General features: G+C 51.9%; 1 protein-coding gene across 2 annotated transcripts in view; it reads right to left on the bottom strand.

Annotated features, from left to right (window-relative positions):
• Positions 1–13,065: 13,065 nt before the first annotated feature.
• The window catches only part of FLNB (filamin B), a 135,808-nt gene continuing 129,485 nt past the window's right edge, over positions 13,066–19,388 (bottom strand). For both annotated transcript variants that reach the window (XM_060109286.1, XM_060109287.1), the window contains 3 exons: positions 17,391–17,609; positions 16,037–16,240; positions 13,066–14,687 (listed from right to left, as the gene is read on the bottom strand). In XM_060109286.1, the coding sequence (XP_059965269.1) occupies positions 14,500–14,687; positions 16,037–16,240; positions 17,391–17,609 (611 nt within the window). In that variant the 3' untranslated portion in view covers positions 13,066–14,499. The remainder of the gene's footprint in view (positions 14,688–16,036; positions 16,241–17,390; positions 17,610–19,388) is intronic.

Below are 19,388 nucleotides of genomic sequence, written 5' to 3'. Positions count from 1 at the left end.
TCCCATGCTTCTAGAATGATGCTAGCAATGTGGTATCATCCTTGGGAGAACTGAAAACATCATCACTCAAATCATGTTCCAAAAGACTTAATTTATTTGCAAAATCCCAGCTGTGAAAAGCTGCCCTGGTAAGCAGCCTGTCCTCTTCTAAGCAGCTTTGCAGACTTGCTGCTGATAGAGATAATCGTAATAACAATTAATATAATTCACATATATCGAGCCAGCCATTTGCTAGGCATTTTCTGAGCATTGTTTCATTTAATGACAGAAATAATGATGTCCCTCAGGAGGCCTACCCTGACACCCCATGCTGGCTTAGGCGTCCCCTCTGTGCTCCAAAGGTTCCCGTCTTCTCCCATCACAGCCCTTCTCACTCTGTGCCGTGAGCTCCAAGAAGATTTGCCCCCTCTGCCCCAAGGGCCCAGCCTAGACCTGGCCCCTGGGAGCTATCAGATCAAGGTTTGTTGCATTCAGTCAAATGACCCCAAAGAACCCAGTGTAATCTGGTTGATTACATTCGGCAGGTATTTGTCAAGCACCTGCCTCTAGGGTGCAAGCCTGCAGTGCAAGTTCCCCAGAATCACATGCACACACAGCCTTGTTCACGCTCTCTGCCTCTCGCACTTTCCCACTCGAGAACTTTCCCAGAGTTGATATGGGAAACACAGGCAACTTAGTTCAATGTGCAGTTTTAAAACTACTATAGCTCCCTTGTGGAGTTTCAGGCTAAGGGGAAAACTTGGAGAGACCTGGAAAGTTCCTCTGGGGGTGGTCCTCACAGAGCTGTTGGTTTGCCTCGTTCTTTCTTTGGCCAGACTGAGGGGCTGCTCTTTGAACGAGTGGAGTAGAAGGGTACCACAGTGCCCTGATTAAGCAGGGTGGGCCCGTGAGCATTTTAGTTTCACAAAGGGCTGTGCGCAGGGCTGAGACAGGCTGGGACCTGGGGCCCTTTGCTGCAGTGCTGCAGTGCTTGCACCTGGACACATCTCTCCTCCAGCAACAAAATACAAAGAAACTGTATGGGACTAAAATAACTGCGTGCATGCACAGTTGGGGCAAATTCTGGGCCCCAAAGATACAAAAGACCAAAAACCCCAACTGCCACTTTTGAAGAGCCTGGAGCAAAAGTAGGGGGTCAGGAACAAAAGCAGGGTACTGCACATGCCCCCTGCACACAACAGCACCTAAGGGGAGGGCAAAACACCTAAGCCACTCCTCCTGCCTGACCCCTGGACACACCCCTACCCTCACCCCATATAAGGAACAAGCTCGCCCCTGCCTCAGGGAGCGAGCCAGCAGGCGAGGAACATGTTGTTTGTTCTCACTCCCTCTGCTGCAGCAGGTGCCCCAATAAAGTCTTGCCTGAATTTCTTGTCTGGACTCTGATCAATTTCTATCGATTAAGGAGGCCAAGAACCCTGGTTGGTAACAGGGTGAATCCTTGGGTTCCCTCCATGTCAGAGGCCTTGTAGGCAATGAGATGCTGTGTGTACCAATGCTGGGTAGGATGCCAGCCACAGACATTTGACATGTCTGGGATTCTGGGAGGGAATCCAAGGAAAGAGGAAGGTCCTTCAAGATGGCCCCAGTAACCAAGGTTTAGCTATCAGAAGGTAGGGGTTATGAGCTGAACTGTGTCCCCTCAAAAAAAATACGCTGACGTTCTAACCACAAGTACCTCAGAATGTGACCTTATTTGGAAGTAGGGTTATAGTAGATGTAATTAGCTAAAATGAGGACATACTGGAGTAGGGTGAGCCCCTAATCCAATATGACTGGTGTCCTTATAAGAAGATGGCCACATAGGCTTCCCTGGTGGCATAGTGGTTAAGAATCCGCCTGCCAATGCAGGGGACACAGGTTCGAGCCCTGGTCCAGGAAGATCCCACATGCTGCAGAAGAACTAAGCCTGTGTGCCACAACTACTGAACCTGCGCTCTAGAGCCCGCGAGCCACAACTACTGAGCCCACACACCACAACTACTAAAGCCCGTGCACCTAGATCCCGTGCTCCACAACAAGAGAAGCCACCACAATAAGAAGCCCATGCACCACAACGAAGAGCAGCCCCCGCTCGCCACAACTAGAGAAGCCCACGCGCAGCAATGAAGACCCAACACAGCCAAAAATAAATAAATAAAATAAATAAATTAAAAAAAAAAAAAAAGATGGCCACATGAAGGCAGAGACACAGGGGCCATGTGATGACCAAGACAGAGACTGAGTTATGCAGCTGCAAGCCAGGGAATGCCAAGGATTGCCAGCAAACCTCCAGAAGCCAGGAAGAGGCCAGGAAGGGTTTCCCTGCAGGTTTCAGGGGCAGCATGATTTTTAGGCTTCTAATTTTCAGATCTGTGAGACAAATTTCTGTTATTTTAAGTCACCCAGTTTGTGGTCCTTTGTTACGGCAGTCCTAGCAAACTCATACAGGAAGGGACTTGTGAGTTTAGGGTGGTGGCCAAGCTCAAATCCACCCCTAGAGCAGCCGCAGGGCACATCGGGCTCTGTGGCAGAGATGGACTAGATGTTTGGGGACCCTTTCTGTTCTTCTTCCTGGCCACCTGGTCACACAGCACTCCCAGCCTTCTCACATCTAGAAGTCATGTGATTCGTTCTCACCAATAGGATGCGACAGGAAGTGACCTTTGTCAGCTCCAGGCCAAGGTGGTCAAGGGTGGGCATGTTCTCTCCAGGCCCTCTGTCTCTCCTCCCTCATCCCCCAGCTGGGTGTAGAGGGCTCAGGGAAGGACTCTGAGGCCCTAGGAGATGGCACAGCCACCAGATGGGAGAAGCCTGGGTCCCCAGATCAGCATGTGGCAGGCGGCCTGCTGAACATCAGATTGCACTGTGCTGTAAAAAATACATCTTTATTTTTTTTAGTACATTTGAGCAACTGGGATTTAGGGGCTGTTTGTTACAGCAGCAAGGCAACCCTGACCTGTGCAGGTTCTTGGAGGTGTGAGAAGCAGAAAGTAAACTTGGAAACGACTTCCTCCCTAAACTCTGGGATACCCTGGGACTGAGCAATTCTGCTCTGGGTCCCTTCAACAGGATGCAGAGAGTAAGGACAGGGAGATATCCCCCTCCTCTCCCCTTAGCACCTTAAGAACTTAGAGATGCCCCTCCCCTGCCCCAGGTCTGCTGTTGGAGCACTTGGAGGTTCCACTGCTTCCCCCAGGAGAGTGACCTGTGCTGGTGATGGTGATGGCAGGGTTGAGGAGCTCTGCAAGGAGCTGAGGTCCCTGAGGGCAGACAAGAGGCAGCAGGTGGGCCCCCCTGAATCCCAGACATGTGCCCACCTTAGAGTAGGACTCGTGCCTCTCCCCTCTTGGCAGAGCTGAACAGAACAGAGGGAGGGTGGGGCTGGCAGTGTCTCTGCTCTTCAGGGTCCAGATAGACCACAGGAAAAGGAAGGAGCAGCTGCTGAACCCCCAGCAAATTCACATCCGCTGGTCTGTTCGCCGCGGGACATGGAAGATGCTACTTTTGATGTAAAAGCTCTTTGTGATGGGCTGGAACCTGGCATAAGCTGGAGCCCTGGTGTCCTTCATGGACTCCCCTGGAACACAACAAGGGCCCGGTGCTGGGGCCACCACTCCTCCTGCCAGCCCACCCCTAGCCCAACACAACACAGTGCCACAACAGCTGCTCCAGCTGCTAGAACAGTGAAATGCTTCTACACAGTTAGCAACAGCGCTGCCCCTTGTGCCCCTTGACCCCTACCCTAGGCCCCCCATTCCTTCTTAGGATCCAGTAACTAAACGGTATGCCTGGCAAAGCATGGACATCTTGAGACCCTGCTTTGGCTCCATGGCCAGGATCTGCCCTGATTGGTGGCATGCAGGTTATGCTAATTGTCAACTATTTCGATCCCATCCCAACCCCAACCTCACCTACGCCTCATCACATTTCTCCCCTTGTCTAGTGATTCCCCAGCCATCCCAATGCTCTACGGTAAACACCTCCAGGGTCCTGCCCAAGGCTGAACTAGCTCCCCAAATGCCCGTTGGCTGCAAATCCTCCCTGTTGAATTAATAATAATAATAGTACCAGTTACCATTTCTTGAGCATTTACTATGTGCCAGGCACCAGACTGGTGCTTTCTATGTGTAAAATGCACTTGGGGCTGACCTAGCTGGGACCCAGACAATGCCTTCAACCCCTCTTCTGTGGCTATTTGCACCCACTGGGAAGACACAGCTCCTGTCTGTATCTGTTTGGGGAGGGGAGAAGTGGTCAGCGGAAGGTCTCTCATCTGTTCCCCATCTGGCTTCTGAACCGGTTGGGTTAGGGGCATGAGGCCAGAAGCTTACAGAATATTCCAGAGATTCTGGGAGCAACTGTGGGTTTAAACAGAACACTATGGGGGAAAATGAACTTTGCCCTGAACCCAGCACTGCCCTTGTACCCAGGGGGCAGCCAGAATCAGCTCCCCTGACTCCAATGCTTGGGTTGCTGGATAAAATGTAGGATGCCCAATTACATTCGAATTTCAGATAAACAATGAATAATTTTTTCAGTACACGTATGTCCCATGCCACATTTGGTACATACTTACACTAAAAGATTACTGTTTATCTGAAATGCAAATGCAACTGGGCATTCTGTATTTTAATTTGCTCCATCTGGCGACCCTATGCCTGGCAGTGGTTTCACAGGCAGTAGGTATGGACCTGTGGGCCGAGCGGGAGAGGAGGAACAGGGAAGCCCCATGTGATGCCTAAACTGAGTCTTGCACTGTGGGCACAGGGAGTGAGGCCCTTCTCAGAAGAATGCGATGGGGGAGATTCGACCTGGGACCCTGCTCAACGTCCCACCCCGGCAGGCCTTCCCTCACTACCCTATCTACCATAGCCGTCCCTCAGCCTCCATCACTTTCTCCTGATTTACCTCTTCTTATAGCCTTGATACTCAAGTGTGGTCCACGGACCAGCAGAATCAGCATCGTCGGGGAGCTTGTTAGAAATGCAGAATCTCACCCCATCCCTGATGTCACTGAAGGATCAGAACCTACATTTTAGCGCGATCCCCAGGTAATTCCTGTGATGGTAAAGATTGAAAAGTGCAGCTCTGTAGCACGGACCACAGCCTGACACTACTTCATATATCTGTCATAGGCTCTCTGTGAGGGCCCATGTCTGTCTTGCTCTCTGCTATACACCCCAGGACAAAAAGAGGAGCACATATCAGGTGCTCAATAAACATTTGTTAATGAATGAATGAATGAGTGAATGAACAAACGAACAAACCAGAATTCAAACCCAGCCTGGTCATTTCAACCTGAGTCACTCTATGCCTGTTGGTTCACTAACGCATTTTGGGGTAGAGCTGGGATTCAGTGGCTCCAGATCTCCCTCTACTGGCTGTTCTGAACGACAGGATTATATGCTGAATGAATGAATGTGTGTCCTACCCACCTCATGCAGCTTTCTGAGGATAACTCGTGTTCCGGGTGTTTTTCCGCCTGATTTCACCAAAACCCTGTGACAAAGGAAGGGAGGTACTCATTTGTTCCCGGTTTTCAGGTGTGGAAACTGAGGCCCAGAGAAGTTAAGTTTCTTGCTTGAGCTCATACAACGTGAAAGTGGTGGAGCCAGGATTTGAACTCACACCTCTTGATTCCAATTCAAGGCCTCATTCCCTAGCCCATACTCATTTATCCCACAATGACTGAGTGCCAGCCCCAACCTGGGAGCTGGGAGGGCATTAATAAAATTAACTAAGAAGCCCTGGAAGCCCAAGGCCTCACCAGGCCAGGTGGATCCTCAAGGAATGGTGATAGTGCTTGTGCAGACTCAAAAACTGCGGGAGCACAAAGGTGGGCTCAACTAATCTCCTGGAGGACTCTTGGAAGACTTCCCAGAGGAGGTGACATCTGAAAGTTAGCCAGCAGAGGGAGGGGCAGGAGGAACATTCTAGGTGGAAAGACCAGAACGTGCAAAGGCCTGGAGTCCTGCTCAGAGAATAGTGAGACAGAGGCATATGATGAGGGACGAGGCTGGGCCTGCCTGCAAAGGCCTGGAATGGCAAGAGGGTGGTGGCCCTTACCCACGTGCCAGCTGTACTCCCAGGATGTAAACTTCTCCTCTGGCTTCTGCCAATGCCGATCCCGGAGGTAGGAGGCCTGGCCTTGGCCGTCGAGGGAGATGCCTTGGAAGAGCAGCTGAAGGGTGCGGGGGGACCTGCTCCATAAGCCCCCTGGTTTGGTCTGGCCTGCTAGCCCCCGAGTTGCTCTTCGGGGCTGCCTGACTGTCTCCCTTGGGCGGAGGGCCCTGGACACCTACTCCCCTGGACAGCTGATCCTGGAGCCCCCTGGTCTCTGGCCATCCAACAGGTAGCTGGTGGCCTGGGATGGCCCCACTCCCAGACTGACCTGAAGGGGGTCTTTTGGAGCCGCTTCCTGGGCAAGGGTCCCTCCTTCAGGTGCTTGTGGCCATAGCTCATGTTCCAGGCGACATGGGCGGCAGTCTCCTTCCGGATGTGCTCCTGCCAGCAGGCTTGCTTCTGGGAGGTGAATAGATCCCTCATGGCAGTGAGGGCAAGGGGGCGGGGGAGGGAGGAAACATTCTGCCGCCTACGTTTGCACTGCTGGTGCCTCATCTCCAAGGATACGTGCAGCCAATGAGGGCTGGGTTGCCAAGGCCCTGCAGGAGAGGAGAGGCTGGGCTGCTCAGGGAACTGCGGGCCACACACAGGCAGTGGGTGGGACAGACCAGACTGAAAAAAGGAGCAAAGGCCACACCTACCCAGGGTGCCTGGGAGGGGGCCCTGTTCTGCCCCAGAGGATCCGGGGGCCCAGGCCTTTCCCCCTCATACCCAGAGGATCCCAGGTGGCGCATGGGGTTCCACAGCCTCTATTCCATTCAGCAAACCCCAGTGTACACCTACTGCATGCCAGGCACCCAGGGAGGTCTAAAGAGAGGTCGTCTCCACTCCAGGAAGCTCTGGTTACATGGCTGCTGGGCCAACTCCTCACACACAGCTCTGCCACTTGACAGCAGCATGGCCTCATCTGTACAGCGAGATGATGGCGGGAACTACCCTTAGTGTTCAGAGAATGATGCTAGTGTTTAACAACTTGAGACAAACAGCACCCGGCACGGAGGAAGCCCTCTGTAAATGTCAGCTGATGATTAACAAGCACCTGCTAGGTGCCAGCTGCTAGGCTGTACTCCGTGTGCCTTAAACCACCTGCGTGATTACTGGGGCTCTGAGCCTCCTTTTTAGGTGGGGAAATGGAGGCCTGGAGAAATGATGTGCCCCAGGGCACACTACTGGTGTGCGGTGACACCCACTCTGTGCCAAGCCCTGAGCTGGGGGCTTCACTGAGTGACTTCACTCAACGACTAATAGGCTCTCTTTTTTAAAAAAATATTTATTTATTTATTTATTTGGCTGTGCCAGGTCTTAGTTGCGCCATGTGGGATCTAGTTCCCTGACCAGGGATTGAGCCCCGGGCCCCCTGCATTGGGAGTGCAGAGTCTTAGCCACTGGACCACCAGGGAAGTCCCACTAATAGGCTCTCTTACGTCACTTTTCCAGGTGAGAAAAGTGATGCTCAGCAACATTAAATGGTCGCACTGGGATTGACTCCAAAGCCCACATCTCTGTTACAGACTCTCCCACGGAATGTGACAAGCATCGTGAGAGAGGTACAGGCAGGGTGGGGCAGAGGAGGACCCATCAGTCACCCCAACAGCACCATGGTCAGCCTTCTGGATCCTCACACCCTCTGCCTTCTTGACCAGGACCCTCTGGGGTGAGTACCAGTGAGATAGAGGTTACCCACAACACCCTGGGGCCACTTGCCTTTCCACTCTGCTGGGTATGCTCTTGTTTATTCATTCAACAAATTCACTTGCTCTTGACCCTGTGCCAGACACACAACCAGGTACTAAAGGGAGATGAGAAAGGACAGAGCCCGCAGGCTTCCTGCCCTCAAGGTTTCTCAGTACAGGAGAGACAGATGCCTAGCCAGGTGGATAGAGGGGCAGGCAGGGAATTGGGGGGATGGTCTGGGAAGTCTTCCTGGAGGAGGTGTCCTTTGATTAAGAACTGAACCATGAACACTGGTTCATGGCAACTCTCTTGCTGCCAAGGTAGGTTGGGTAAGGATGGAGGGAGGAAAGTCAAGAGTTAGGGGGCTGGGGGTGGCAAGACCCTGGGGTGAAACGGTAGTGGGGTCTGGTGCCAGAACTCAAGAAAGGCTCCCTGGCCCAGACCACCCCCACCCACAGACTGGTAAGCCCAGGTGTTCAGAGCACGAAGAGGGCAGAGGTGGGTGTCCCCCTCCTTGGGGCTTCAGAGACCCTGTGCCTTCCCCACCACCCAGGCTGCCCACGGTGCTGCAGTTTGAGTGTCCAAGGCGGCCCCTGGTGGTCACTGCAGTGACAACAGCCCAGGTGGCTGTCCTCCTGCCCAGTGGACAGGGTACCTCTGAAGGGAGGGGAGTGGGAGGGTGCAGAGAGGCAACCCCTGAAATGTTGCCTTCCAGTTGGCGCAAGGACAGCCAACCGCCCACAAGGAGAGCTGCCTTCAGATTCTGTTCCCTTTGCCGGCGCCCACCCTGCGCCAGGCCATTGTGAGCAGCTTCAGGACCCCAGGTTTTAATTCAGGCTTCCCAGGTTTTAACACAACTTGATCATTGCTCCCCGCTCTGAGCCCTGGCAAACTCCCCTGTAAAAATGTGGGGATAACCTTAAGAGTCGGTGCCTCTCATTGTTACTTAGGACATTTGTCTTTCTGTAGATTTAAAAACTCATTTAAAAGCCACCAACAACCCCTGGGAAGGTGAGGAGGCAGCCCCCAGGTCTGTCTCTGGCCTAGGCCTGTGCTAGGGGAAAAGAGGTCACTGCAGCTCAGAAACAAGGGGAGGCCAGGAGTCGAGCAGGAGCATGGGTGTACCTAACTCTCCTCCCAGCTTTCTGGCCACGCTCTCAGGCCACCAAGGATCCACCCTATCCATTTCCACCGATGATGCCCAACCCTAATCCCCAGCCTGGGGCTCTGTCCACGACAAGGGCCTTTCCTAGGACTCAGTACTTGTGTCTTTAAAGTAGCCCCTCCTGGAATTAAGCTCTCAGAGCACTTTACACAAGTAATACTAATTCTGTGAACCCTTACCGTGTACTGGATACAGTGATATTCTTTCTGTGCATTTTGTTGGTTAATCCTAAGAACACTGTATGGGGTAGGTCCCATTACCCTGTTTCACTGAAGAAAAAAATGGAGGCACTGTTTTTTGTGAGGGTAAACAATCAGCCGGAGGTCACAGCAGGACCAAGATTTGAACCCACTGGCCTGTGCTAATAACCACCATGCTAAACAGCTTCCCTACAAACTACGCTTCCTTTTGTGAGGTATCCCTTCCACTCTGACTTGGGGAGCTGAGTCTCCCCAAAACTCAGGCATCCCCTCCCCCAGCAGCTCTGGGTGAAGGAAGGTTTGCCCAAGTCAGTTGGGAGATGGATGTGTTGTGGGATCTTTCTAGAGGTTAATCTTAGAATGGCTTTTCCCATTTTATGGATAAAGCCACTGAGGCACAGAGACGATAACTGCCTGAGGTGTCAGCTGAGACGGGAATCCAGACTTGCACCTGCAGCATCTGACCTGCTGCTTTCTGAGCGTTTTGCACACATTAGGTTCTTTTGCTGCTACTAGCGGGGCCTGAAGCAGGCATTTCTGGGGCTCGGTGCCTCTGCCAGGACTTGCCTCTCCTCTGAGATATCCCACCAGCATTCAGCATCAGCTTTGCCGTAAGAATGTCCACACTGACAGGGAGAGGTGTCCTGGTGCCTAGGGAAGGCGGTGGTCACGGCAGAGGGAGTAAAGTGGGCAATAAAAGGCCTGCGGGATTCTTTCATCTTCGAGCTTCATCCTGGGGAGATAAGCAGGGCCGTTGGATGCGAGCCACAAATCAGGCTCGTAAACTCCCCATCTCCTGCCAGCCTGCTTTGGAGAACTCTAGAGGAAGAAGGAAGAGGTGTGGGGTAGGCCACCCTAAATTCCTTGCACATGAGCCGGTCCCCTGTGGGCTCAGGGGCCCAGACAAAAGCCTTATCACAAAGCAAAAAGGATCCCTTTGTTTAGAAAGATTCCTCCCACCATGTTTTTGGGCAGCATCCTGAGACCAAAGCCAGAGGGAAAAAATCAGATTCAGGCTTGCCTTGAGCGATGTGACATTTTCACTCCCTCTTGGAGTTATGAGTTGCTATTGTGAGGAGAAGAAAAAAATTAGCTAAACAAGCTGTTTCTGGGAGAGTTTTCATTAGTTGAAGTACTCTGATTACAAAGCCCCTTCCCCCCACAAGTTAATGGAGACTTGGAAAGATTCCATTCCTTTGGCTGAGCACTAAGGCCAAAGGGCACTTAAATTAACGATCTTGCTCCCCATTACAAAATACAAACTGGGCTTCCCTGGTGGCACAGTGGTTAGGAATCCACCTGCCAATGCAGGGGACACGGGTTCGAGCCCTGGTCCGGGAAGATCCCACATGCCACGGAGCAACTAAGCCCGTGCGCCACAACTACTGAGCCTGCACTCTAAGAGCCCACGAGCCACAACTACTGAAGCCCACATGCTTAGAGCCCGTGCTCCGCAACAAGAGAAGCCACCGCAATGAGAAGCCCGTGCACGCAACAAAGAGTAGTAGCCCCCACTCGCCGCAACTAGAGGAAGCCCGCGCAGAGCAACGAAGATCCAATGCAGCCAAAAATAATCTAAGAAAAAACAAACTTGGGGGGGTTGACAAGGATCGAGCACTCATTTTGCCACTAACCTTTACTCTGTTAACTTTTTAAAAAATTAATTAATTAATTAATTTTTGGCTGTGTTGGGTCTTCGTTTCTGTGCAAGGGCTTTCTCTAGTTGCGGCACGTGGGGGCCGCTCTTCATCACGGTGTGCGGGCCTCTCACTGTCGCGGCCTCTTTTGTTGCGGAGCACAAGCTCCAGACGCGCAGGCTCAGTAGTTGTGGCTCACGGGCCTAGTTGCTCCGCAGCATGTGGGATCTTCCCAGGCCAGGGCTCGAACCCGTGCCCCCTACATTGGCAAGCGGACTCTCAACCACTGCGCCACCAGGGAAGCTGATACTCTGCTAACTTTTAAGGCTGTGCAATTTTCAAGGCAAATTAAATCCCTATGTGCCCAACTCATTTTGCACCAAAATCAAAATGTGGCTTTCAAGGCCCCTTTGAAGTCTTAAGACTAGACACATGGTCAAGGGCCCACGTGTTTACAAATGCACTGGAAACAAAGGGAAACGTTGATAAAATGTTTCCTTCTTGGCAGCACTGCTGATGAGTGCTTCACTGGGTTACAGAGGGAAACTGGATGAGGAAGAGGAGGGCGTCTGGGCTTGGAAGGGGGCAGGCCTCCTCTGGCTTGGGGATCTCTGCAGGGCAGCTGGCAGCTGCTGTCTGCCTAATCTCCATCAGCCACCAAAAGAGTGATCGTCCAGCCAACCCTTGGTAGGAAAGGGGCAAAGGCAGCCAGTGAAAGTCAGAAAGGGCCTGGCACCCAGCTGGTCCAGGGTCAAGTTTCAGTTTTCAATGTGTCTGCACAAACAACAGCCGGTTCCCATAGCAGCAAGTCCAGGTGCAGTTAACAGTTGCCCTGTGGTTCTAGCCACTGACCAGTAGAGAGATGCACAAATTTCACTCTGAGACGCCTTTGACGTAACTGCTGGGGGACCACCAGGTGCAGCCCCAGGTGCTAACAAGCGGGCTGTGGAGGAGGCACATCACCTGGCAGGGTTTGACCATAGAAAGCAGTGGCCAACACTCTCAGAGCTCCCAGTGGGATTTCATCTGACCCTCACAACCACCCCAAGGGGGGCACACTCTGAGAGGTGAAGCAAACTCCTCAAGGCCCCATAGCCAGTGAGCAGCCGAGCCAGGACTTAAGCCCTAGACTACCTGATGCCACAGTCCAGCTGTTAACTTACAAATGCAGTCCCCCAGAAACCACCTGGCTTCAAGCTGGGCACCTGTTTTCTTCTTTGGGCACACTCAGCCGACTGTTGCCTCTCCAGACCCACTGGGCAGAGCCTGCATTCCCCAAAGCCCACGGGCCTCCTGGGGTCCAGGACCAGACATTCACGGTGCAGGCCCACAGATAAGGGTGCTCCCTTCAGAAGGACGGGCGGGAGGAACCTCCTTTTCTCCAACCCTCCTCCCACCTCTCAGAAGGACACAAATTGCCATCCTTGATCAACAGCCAGGTGTCAGGAAGAAACACACAGAAAGATCTAGAGTCTTCCTTCCCTGCCTTTCCGTCCACCGCTCACCCCCAATACAAGGCTGGGGGTCCAGGACAGACTTCCCATCATCATGGCAACTGCCCCGGGCTTGCCTGGCGGGGCGGCTCCTGGGTCCCCTTCCTTTTGTACTCCTGTTCCCACGGTGGGATAAGCAGGAAGGTAGAGCTTCCACTCCGAGGACAAAAAGGCAGGGGGCCCAGGGTCTGCCCCAAGTGAGCTCTGGGACTGCAAACGTGTCAATGCAGCACCTGAGATAGCGTCGTCACCATAAAATCACGTCACAGCACTGCTGTAGGGCAAGAGGAGGCAAGGGCTAAGTGTGTCCTAAGCATGCAGCAAGGAGAAGCTTCCCAAACAGAGAGGAACAGAGGCAGAGAGGATGGAGGGAAGGCGGCACCAATTCCAAACCCTGCTGTCCAAGGGCGATGGGATGACACGTGATACTGCTTCCCTAAAACAAGGGTTTCCCATGTCATCAGGAAAAAGACTCTCTCTCTCTCACCTTTTTTTTTTTTTTTTTTTTTTTAAACCACAGCCTTCCCCTCAGTGGGTTTCATATCTGGGACTCTTAACCAGGGCAAATCCTAGCAAACCTCTCCGGGAGGCTGTGTTGGTGCCAGGACCCCTCACCCTGATAAATTCACACTGGGGCCTGCGAGAAACAGAACGTCCCCCCGCAAATAAGAGGCGAGGCTTCCTGTTAAGACAATTTGCTTAGCCTGCGTTCTTTCGGCCAGGGTTTGGGAGAGCCGGTCAGAGACTCAAACCGTTTACCAAAGGACACCATCCAAGAACACCTGGGGAGCTTATGGAGCAAACGCTGTATTTAATAAGTTATAAGATACAATTTACAGTTGGCATTTGGTTCCAGTTTTGCTTCCACATCCCGGTTTACGAAGCCTGTGGTCCTTTCACGTCAGGCTTCGGGCCACTCCAGTTCCTAACAGGTGGGCTTTGCCAACACTCACCCTCAGCTGCTACTCCTCGGGGAGGGTCACCCACCTCACCCTGTCCCATCCATGGACACACTCGAGATGACAGTGGCCACCTCCTCAGGACGAAACAGCAAATCTGAAAGGGCTGCCGGCCCAGACCACACTACACATCTGGGCCCTGCAGTCAGGCAGTCCCCGAGTGCTTTCACTTTATTCCAAAGCAGGTCTGCAAGAAGGCACGCAAAACGCCTTATACCCCCATTTTCGGAATTTTGCACTTGCTTATTATTGCTTTCCAAAGAGCCTCGGGTGACATGTGGTCAGGGCCAAATACGCTTTCATTATTTCTGCAAATGGTAAAGGACCACCAATGAGCTGCTGTCCTTTCCTCCCCTGTCATTCCCTGACTTTCAGGCCAAAGGTTGGCAGGAGTTTCCTTCTATAATTATCTTCCAGAAAAAGTTCACGCTGGGGCTGCCTGGGGGTGAGTATGGAGTGTTATGTCACGTGACAGGCCTCTGCTAACACTTGGACCCACCTGCGGTGTCTCCGGACATGCTGGCAAGACTCATCAAACGGACAAATGGCTGGAGCATGTGTTAAGAACAAGGGCTAGTGTTGGTTAAAAAAAAAGGGGGATCTTTGGCAAGTGGTGGGGCTGCTTGCCACTGCAGAATTTCCTCAGACCCAGTGACTGAAACGGACTTTGGAAACAAAAGCAAAGACATGGCTGTCAAGATGGTCACACGCAATGACTCTGCAGGGAAATAAGTAGCAGGATGCGGGGAGAGGCACCAAGAAACCATTTTGGCCAGTCTGTCACCACGGACACTCTGCCCTTTGAGAGATGGGGGCAGGATGGCAGTCGTGTTAAAACTGGTGTCACCCAATGGCCTTTTCCTACGTGACAAGGTCATCGTCTTTTCTAAACGACAACGTAAACTAGGCATCCCCATCTTCCCTGCCCTTCCTCCCAGTCTTGTTTTGCAAACTGACTAGCCAATTTCATTTCTTAAAAGTATCAGCCTTGTCTGTGCTTGTTCTGTCTGCAGGGGGTGATCTGTGCCAAAAGAGGTCCAATTTGCTGAGCCTATTGAACAAATTTGCATCTCCTGAGTCCCCAACATGTCCCTAAAGAGTCAAGTTTAGGACTTCTCTCTGAATGTACTTAAAAAAAACATGGCAATGTTTTTGGGATGGGGTTTCAGACCCACAAACGGGCTGGAGGACTTTGTATAAAACGAGTTACACACAAGCAACAAAAGCAACCACCAGAACGCCTCCCAGGACTTGATGAGAACTGTTTTAAGGCACCGTGACATGGAAGGGGCTGCCGGGGATGTGCTCCTCTCCCCACTTCACGGCCAGAATGTAATCCCCCTTCTCCTTGACGATGTATGTCACGCTGTATTGCTGGCTGCCCACATGCTTCATGGAGACTTCTTCACAGGGGGTGGTGGGCCCGTGGACCCCAATCAGCAGCATGTTGGAACCTGGGGGGCAGAGGAAGGTGGTTACTCCATGAAGATGCATCTCAGAAGGCAGATGAAGAGGGGGGGACATGGGAGCCAAAGGAAAGATACCAGTTACTGCCTGTTAAGCTTCTCTGATGACACTGGGGACCTTTGAGAGGTGGGAGGGTGCAGCAATTACAAGCAGGACTCTTATGGGTTCAAATCTCTGCCCTGCCACTTCCTAGGTGGGTGACCTTCGATATGGAACTTCACCTCTCTCTGCCTTAGCTTCCCCATCTGTAAACAGGGGATGACACTAGCACCTACCTCATGGGCTTCTTGTGAGGTTTAGAGGAGTTATTGTATGTGAAGCCCTTAGCACATAGTAAAGGCTATGTAAGTGTTGGCTACTCTGATCTCATTTATTCTCATGAGAACCTTCAGGGAGGTCCTATGACTATTCCCATTTTATTTTATTATTTATTTATTTATTTATTTATTATTTTTTTTAAAAGGCACAGGGTTTAAGGGGAGGGCAGGGGTGGGGCAGTGGAGGCATTGGGCATCCCTATCTATCTATCTATCTATCTATTTATTTATTTATGGCTGTGTTGGGTCTTCGTTTCTGTGCGAGGGCTTTCTCCAGCTGTGGCAAGCGGGGGCCACTCTTCATCGTGGTGCGCGGGCCTCTCACTATCGTGGCCTCTCTCGTTGCGGAGCACAGGCTCCAGACGCGCAGGCTCAGTAATTGTGGCTCACGGGCCTAGTCGCTCTGTGGTATGTGGGATCTTCCCAGACCAGGGCTCGAACCCGTGTCCCTTGCATTGGCAGGCAGATTCTCAACCACTGCGCCACCAGGGAAGCCCTGACTATTCCCATTTTAGAGCAGAGGAAACTGAGTTTTAGAAAGAGATTTAGTAACTTTCCCATGGTCACACGGCTAATAAGCTTTGGAAATTAAGGAAGGAAGGAAGAAAGGGAGGGAGGGAGAGAGGAAGGGAGAAATAAGTAAGTGGTGAAGCCAGGTTTCCAGCCCAGATGTGCTAGATGCCAGAACCCAGGCAACTAACATTGACATCCAAATAAATACCCAAGTTCAAATTGCAATTACAGCAATTAGTGACAGAGAAGAGGCCAGGTTACTGATACAATGCAATGAGGATAACGTGACTTTTCCTATGTACCTTGAGGTCATTTGAAAAAAAATCAAGAGGCAAATCATTTAAAAATATTAAGTGCAGAACAGGGCAATGAACATGGTTACTTGCAAATGTCTGGGTTACATGGGTGGGTGGGCACTGCAGACCAGAGCAGGAAAGACCAAAGTACACAGAACAGAGGGTGTCACCCCATGCCCTCCATTCCCCGAGCAGGGCCAGGCTGCCTACCGGCTTTGCTGCAGTCCACCAGGAAGGAGCTCTTCTGGCCCACAAATGCCTTCGAGAGCCCCGCCCCCTTGGAGGTCACCTTGCTGGCATCTGAGGATGCCTTGGGGATGGCGCTATAGCAGGTCTCCGTGGAGGACCTGGTCACTGACTCCACCAGGATGGATGAGGTCTCATTGGCTGAGCCAGGGCTGACCAGACGCTGGCCTAAGACATGGAAGGGAAAGAAGCAGGCATGACTGGCCAGACAAGGCAAGTACCCCACGCAGAAGCCCCAGGAAAGCCCCAGCTCCCCAGCACCCGGATCCAAAAGCCACCACACCCCTACCTCACAGCCCCCAACACCTGGATCTAAATGCCACAACTTTTCCATCTCACCCCCCATAATGTCTTCTATGGGGTTCTGGGGTCCTGCCCCATACAACTAAGATCTGGCTTTCTGGGTATATGGGAGAGTCTGGCCTTGGCTGACTTGACCTGGAAGTCCTTCCAGGTCATAAGCATGTGCCTCCAGGAGTATAACCACGTGCCACCCTATGGAATGGATATCTTTCCATTTATATAAAATACTCTATGTATAAGCAGTGTAAACATGTGGGAGGACATTGACAAAATACAAAATGATTCTCTCTGCATATTTTTTTTTTTTTGGGTGGTGTGGCGGAGCTTGTGGGATCCTAGGTCCTTGACCAGGGACTGAAATTGCGCCCTCGGCTGTGAAAGCGCTGAGTCCTAACCACTGGACTGCCAAGGAGTTCCCCTCTCAGCATATTAGAAGATGATTTTTCTATCTGAATTTTTAATTTACTTAATTTTAATTAACTTTTCTGCAATGAACTTATGCTACTTATATGACAGTGAACCAAGCAGAAAGAGACACGTGGAAGGAATTCACCACAATATTTATGGTGGTTACCTTGGGTGGTGGGCTGTAAAGTGGTTTTTACTGTTTGGTATTTTTTCCAGTGTTCTGAAGGAGGCACATTTTTATAAATTTAATAAAAACTTTTGATTATTTTAAAAGTGAAGGTTAGAAATGAGGGGATTTTTCAGGCCCTGACCTAAACAAATACGTAAGATCTCAAATATGTAAACATTCCTTCTTTTCCATTTGAGACAGAAAACCACCTAATGTGCTTTCTCAACTTCTACACCCCTACTCTGCTTGCTTATTTTGCAAGTTTTCGAACATGCAGTCACTCTGACATGTCCTACCATTTCTTTACATTCAAGATTCAAAGCAGATTCAACATATCTAAAATCATCCAGTTTCTACTATCGAATAGCTCTGCTGATAATCTGACAAGATCACCTCCACAGGGGGAAGAATAACTTTAAAGGTGTTTGTGGTTGTTACCTGTCACCTTGGCCTTGAACGGGCTGCCCACGATGTGGTTGGGCCCGCCATATTTGACGCCAATTAGGTAGCTTCCAGGAGCCATGGGGGTGTACATGACTTTGTACCCTTCGGGGGTTTCCTGGCAATCCATTTTAACCTTGGAAGGGCCTTCAATGGTGACGGACAATGTCCCTGGCCCTGCTCGGGTGGTGTTGATGAAAAATTCAGACTGGATACCTGGGAGAAAGGAAGCAGGAATAAAGATCACGTGGAAGGCTTGGAGGGATGGGGAGGGTGTGTTCTGGGGAGCGTTCTGGGGGCCCTGAAGCAGTGGCGGGGCACACAGAGGTTCCCTCTCAGAGGAGTCACCTTGGTGGCACGGGAACCCACCAGTACTAGCTCTGAGCTGCTGGCACAGAGAACCTCAGGCCCTGGGGGATGGTAACCCCTTTCCAAGGCCCAGGCAGGAGTGTGGCCAACATTCTGTCTACAAGCACGCACCGCCTTGTTTTCTCCTCTGGGCACGAGCCGTGGCTGAGGGCGAGAAGCCCGAGTCGTCACTGAGAGCCTGAAATACTGCTTCCACCCCCAAGGGCCAGCTCTGCCCCCAAGGGTGGGGGAAGCATGGGCCCCTCTGACCTTTCCTTTCTCCTCTGGTTGGACTTGGAGAAGCCCAGGCAGCCCAGCGCTGCCTCCTTCCTCCTCAGGCTCCTTGCCCCGGGCACCACGCTGAAGACCGGGGTAGCCGCTAGGATCTGCCAGCCCTGCCACTTTGCCTTGAATACCAGAAACAAGAACAGGACCAGAACGGCGGCTCCTGCTAATACCACTGGCACCACTCTGGCTCCAGGTCCTGTGCCCATCATTTTACATGCCCAGTGATTCATCTTTAACAAACAACACTGAGGCTCAGGGAGGTTCAACCACATGCCAATCAGAGCTACAGGAGAAAGGGGCAGAGCTGGTACTGAAGCAAGACTGAGGGGGTTCAGAGCCCAGGCCCGTCTCCTGGCCTCTGGATGGGCAGCGGGGCTGCCTCAGATGCCCTAACTGCAGCTCCAGGACATCCTACTTCTTGCCTGCCTGGTCCATGAGGAACTCCTGCACAGACATCCTCCCTCGTGATAGAAGGAAAGCTGGGCCAAAAGACAGTGCCAACCAATGACCACTGTGGCGTTCCTGCCTGAGCCCAAGGCCCTGAAAAAGGCCCCACTCCCCCAGGCCCCTTTCCAGTTCACAAGGGGAAGAGGAAGTCAGTCACCAGCTGCACACCTGCTACAGTGCCCTCTACGGGGCATCCCCGGCATAGCACTCTGCGGAGCTGGGCTTCTTCTAGAGCCCTGGACGCCGCCCCAGCTGGGAACTATTTTGGTTTAATTATAGCTCCGAGGCCGGAGAAAGAATTACTGTTCTGGTTATCAATAAGACAAAGGAGCTGCTATCATGCAACCCAGAATACAACCCAGCTGTTTCTGGAAAAGCTCCCGCGGCTCCCGTCCCAGCACCACCCCCTCACCCTGCCTCCACAACTGTCTCAAACTCGTCTCTATACTGTGCAGCCCAGGAGCCCTTCACTCAGCCGAAGCAAGGCCGCGTGGGGGGAAAGGGAGGGGGTATTCAAACAAGGGACAGCGTTTCCAGGAAGCAGCGGCAAGTGACAGCAAGGAAAGATACTTTTAAAGTGAAGATGAAAAGACCTGGCTGCAGTGGAAAGGACAGGATTGCTCCATTCCTAAGAAACATCAGTGCGTCCTGATTGTGAGGGTCCAGAAAGGAAGGTGAGGTGGGAGAAGAGAAATAAGGAAGTACAGGGCAAGAGCAACCTATCAGGTGGGCTCCTTTATTATTCCCATTTTACAGGAACAAAGTGGAGGCTCAGTGAGGTCAAATAACTCACCCTAAGACACAGCTGGGGAATGGCTGAACTGGGGTTTAAACATAAGGTCTGTCTAACCTGGAGCTAATGCACTCGCCTGAGAGCAGATGGGAGAAAGAAAATCCACATGCAGGAGTCCC

This window comes from Mesoplodon densirostris, chromosome 10 (assembly GCF_025265405.1).
Source record: "Mesoplodon densirostris isolate mMesDen1 chromosome 10, mMesDen1 primary haplotype, whole genome shotgun sequence".
In the NCBI taxonomy this organism is placed as follows: Eukaryota; Metazoa; Chordata; class Mammalia; order Artiodactyla; family Ziphiidae; genus Mesoplodon; species Mesoplodon densirostris.
This window is presented reverse-complemented; position numbering and strand designations above follow the sequence as displayed.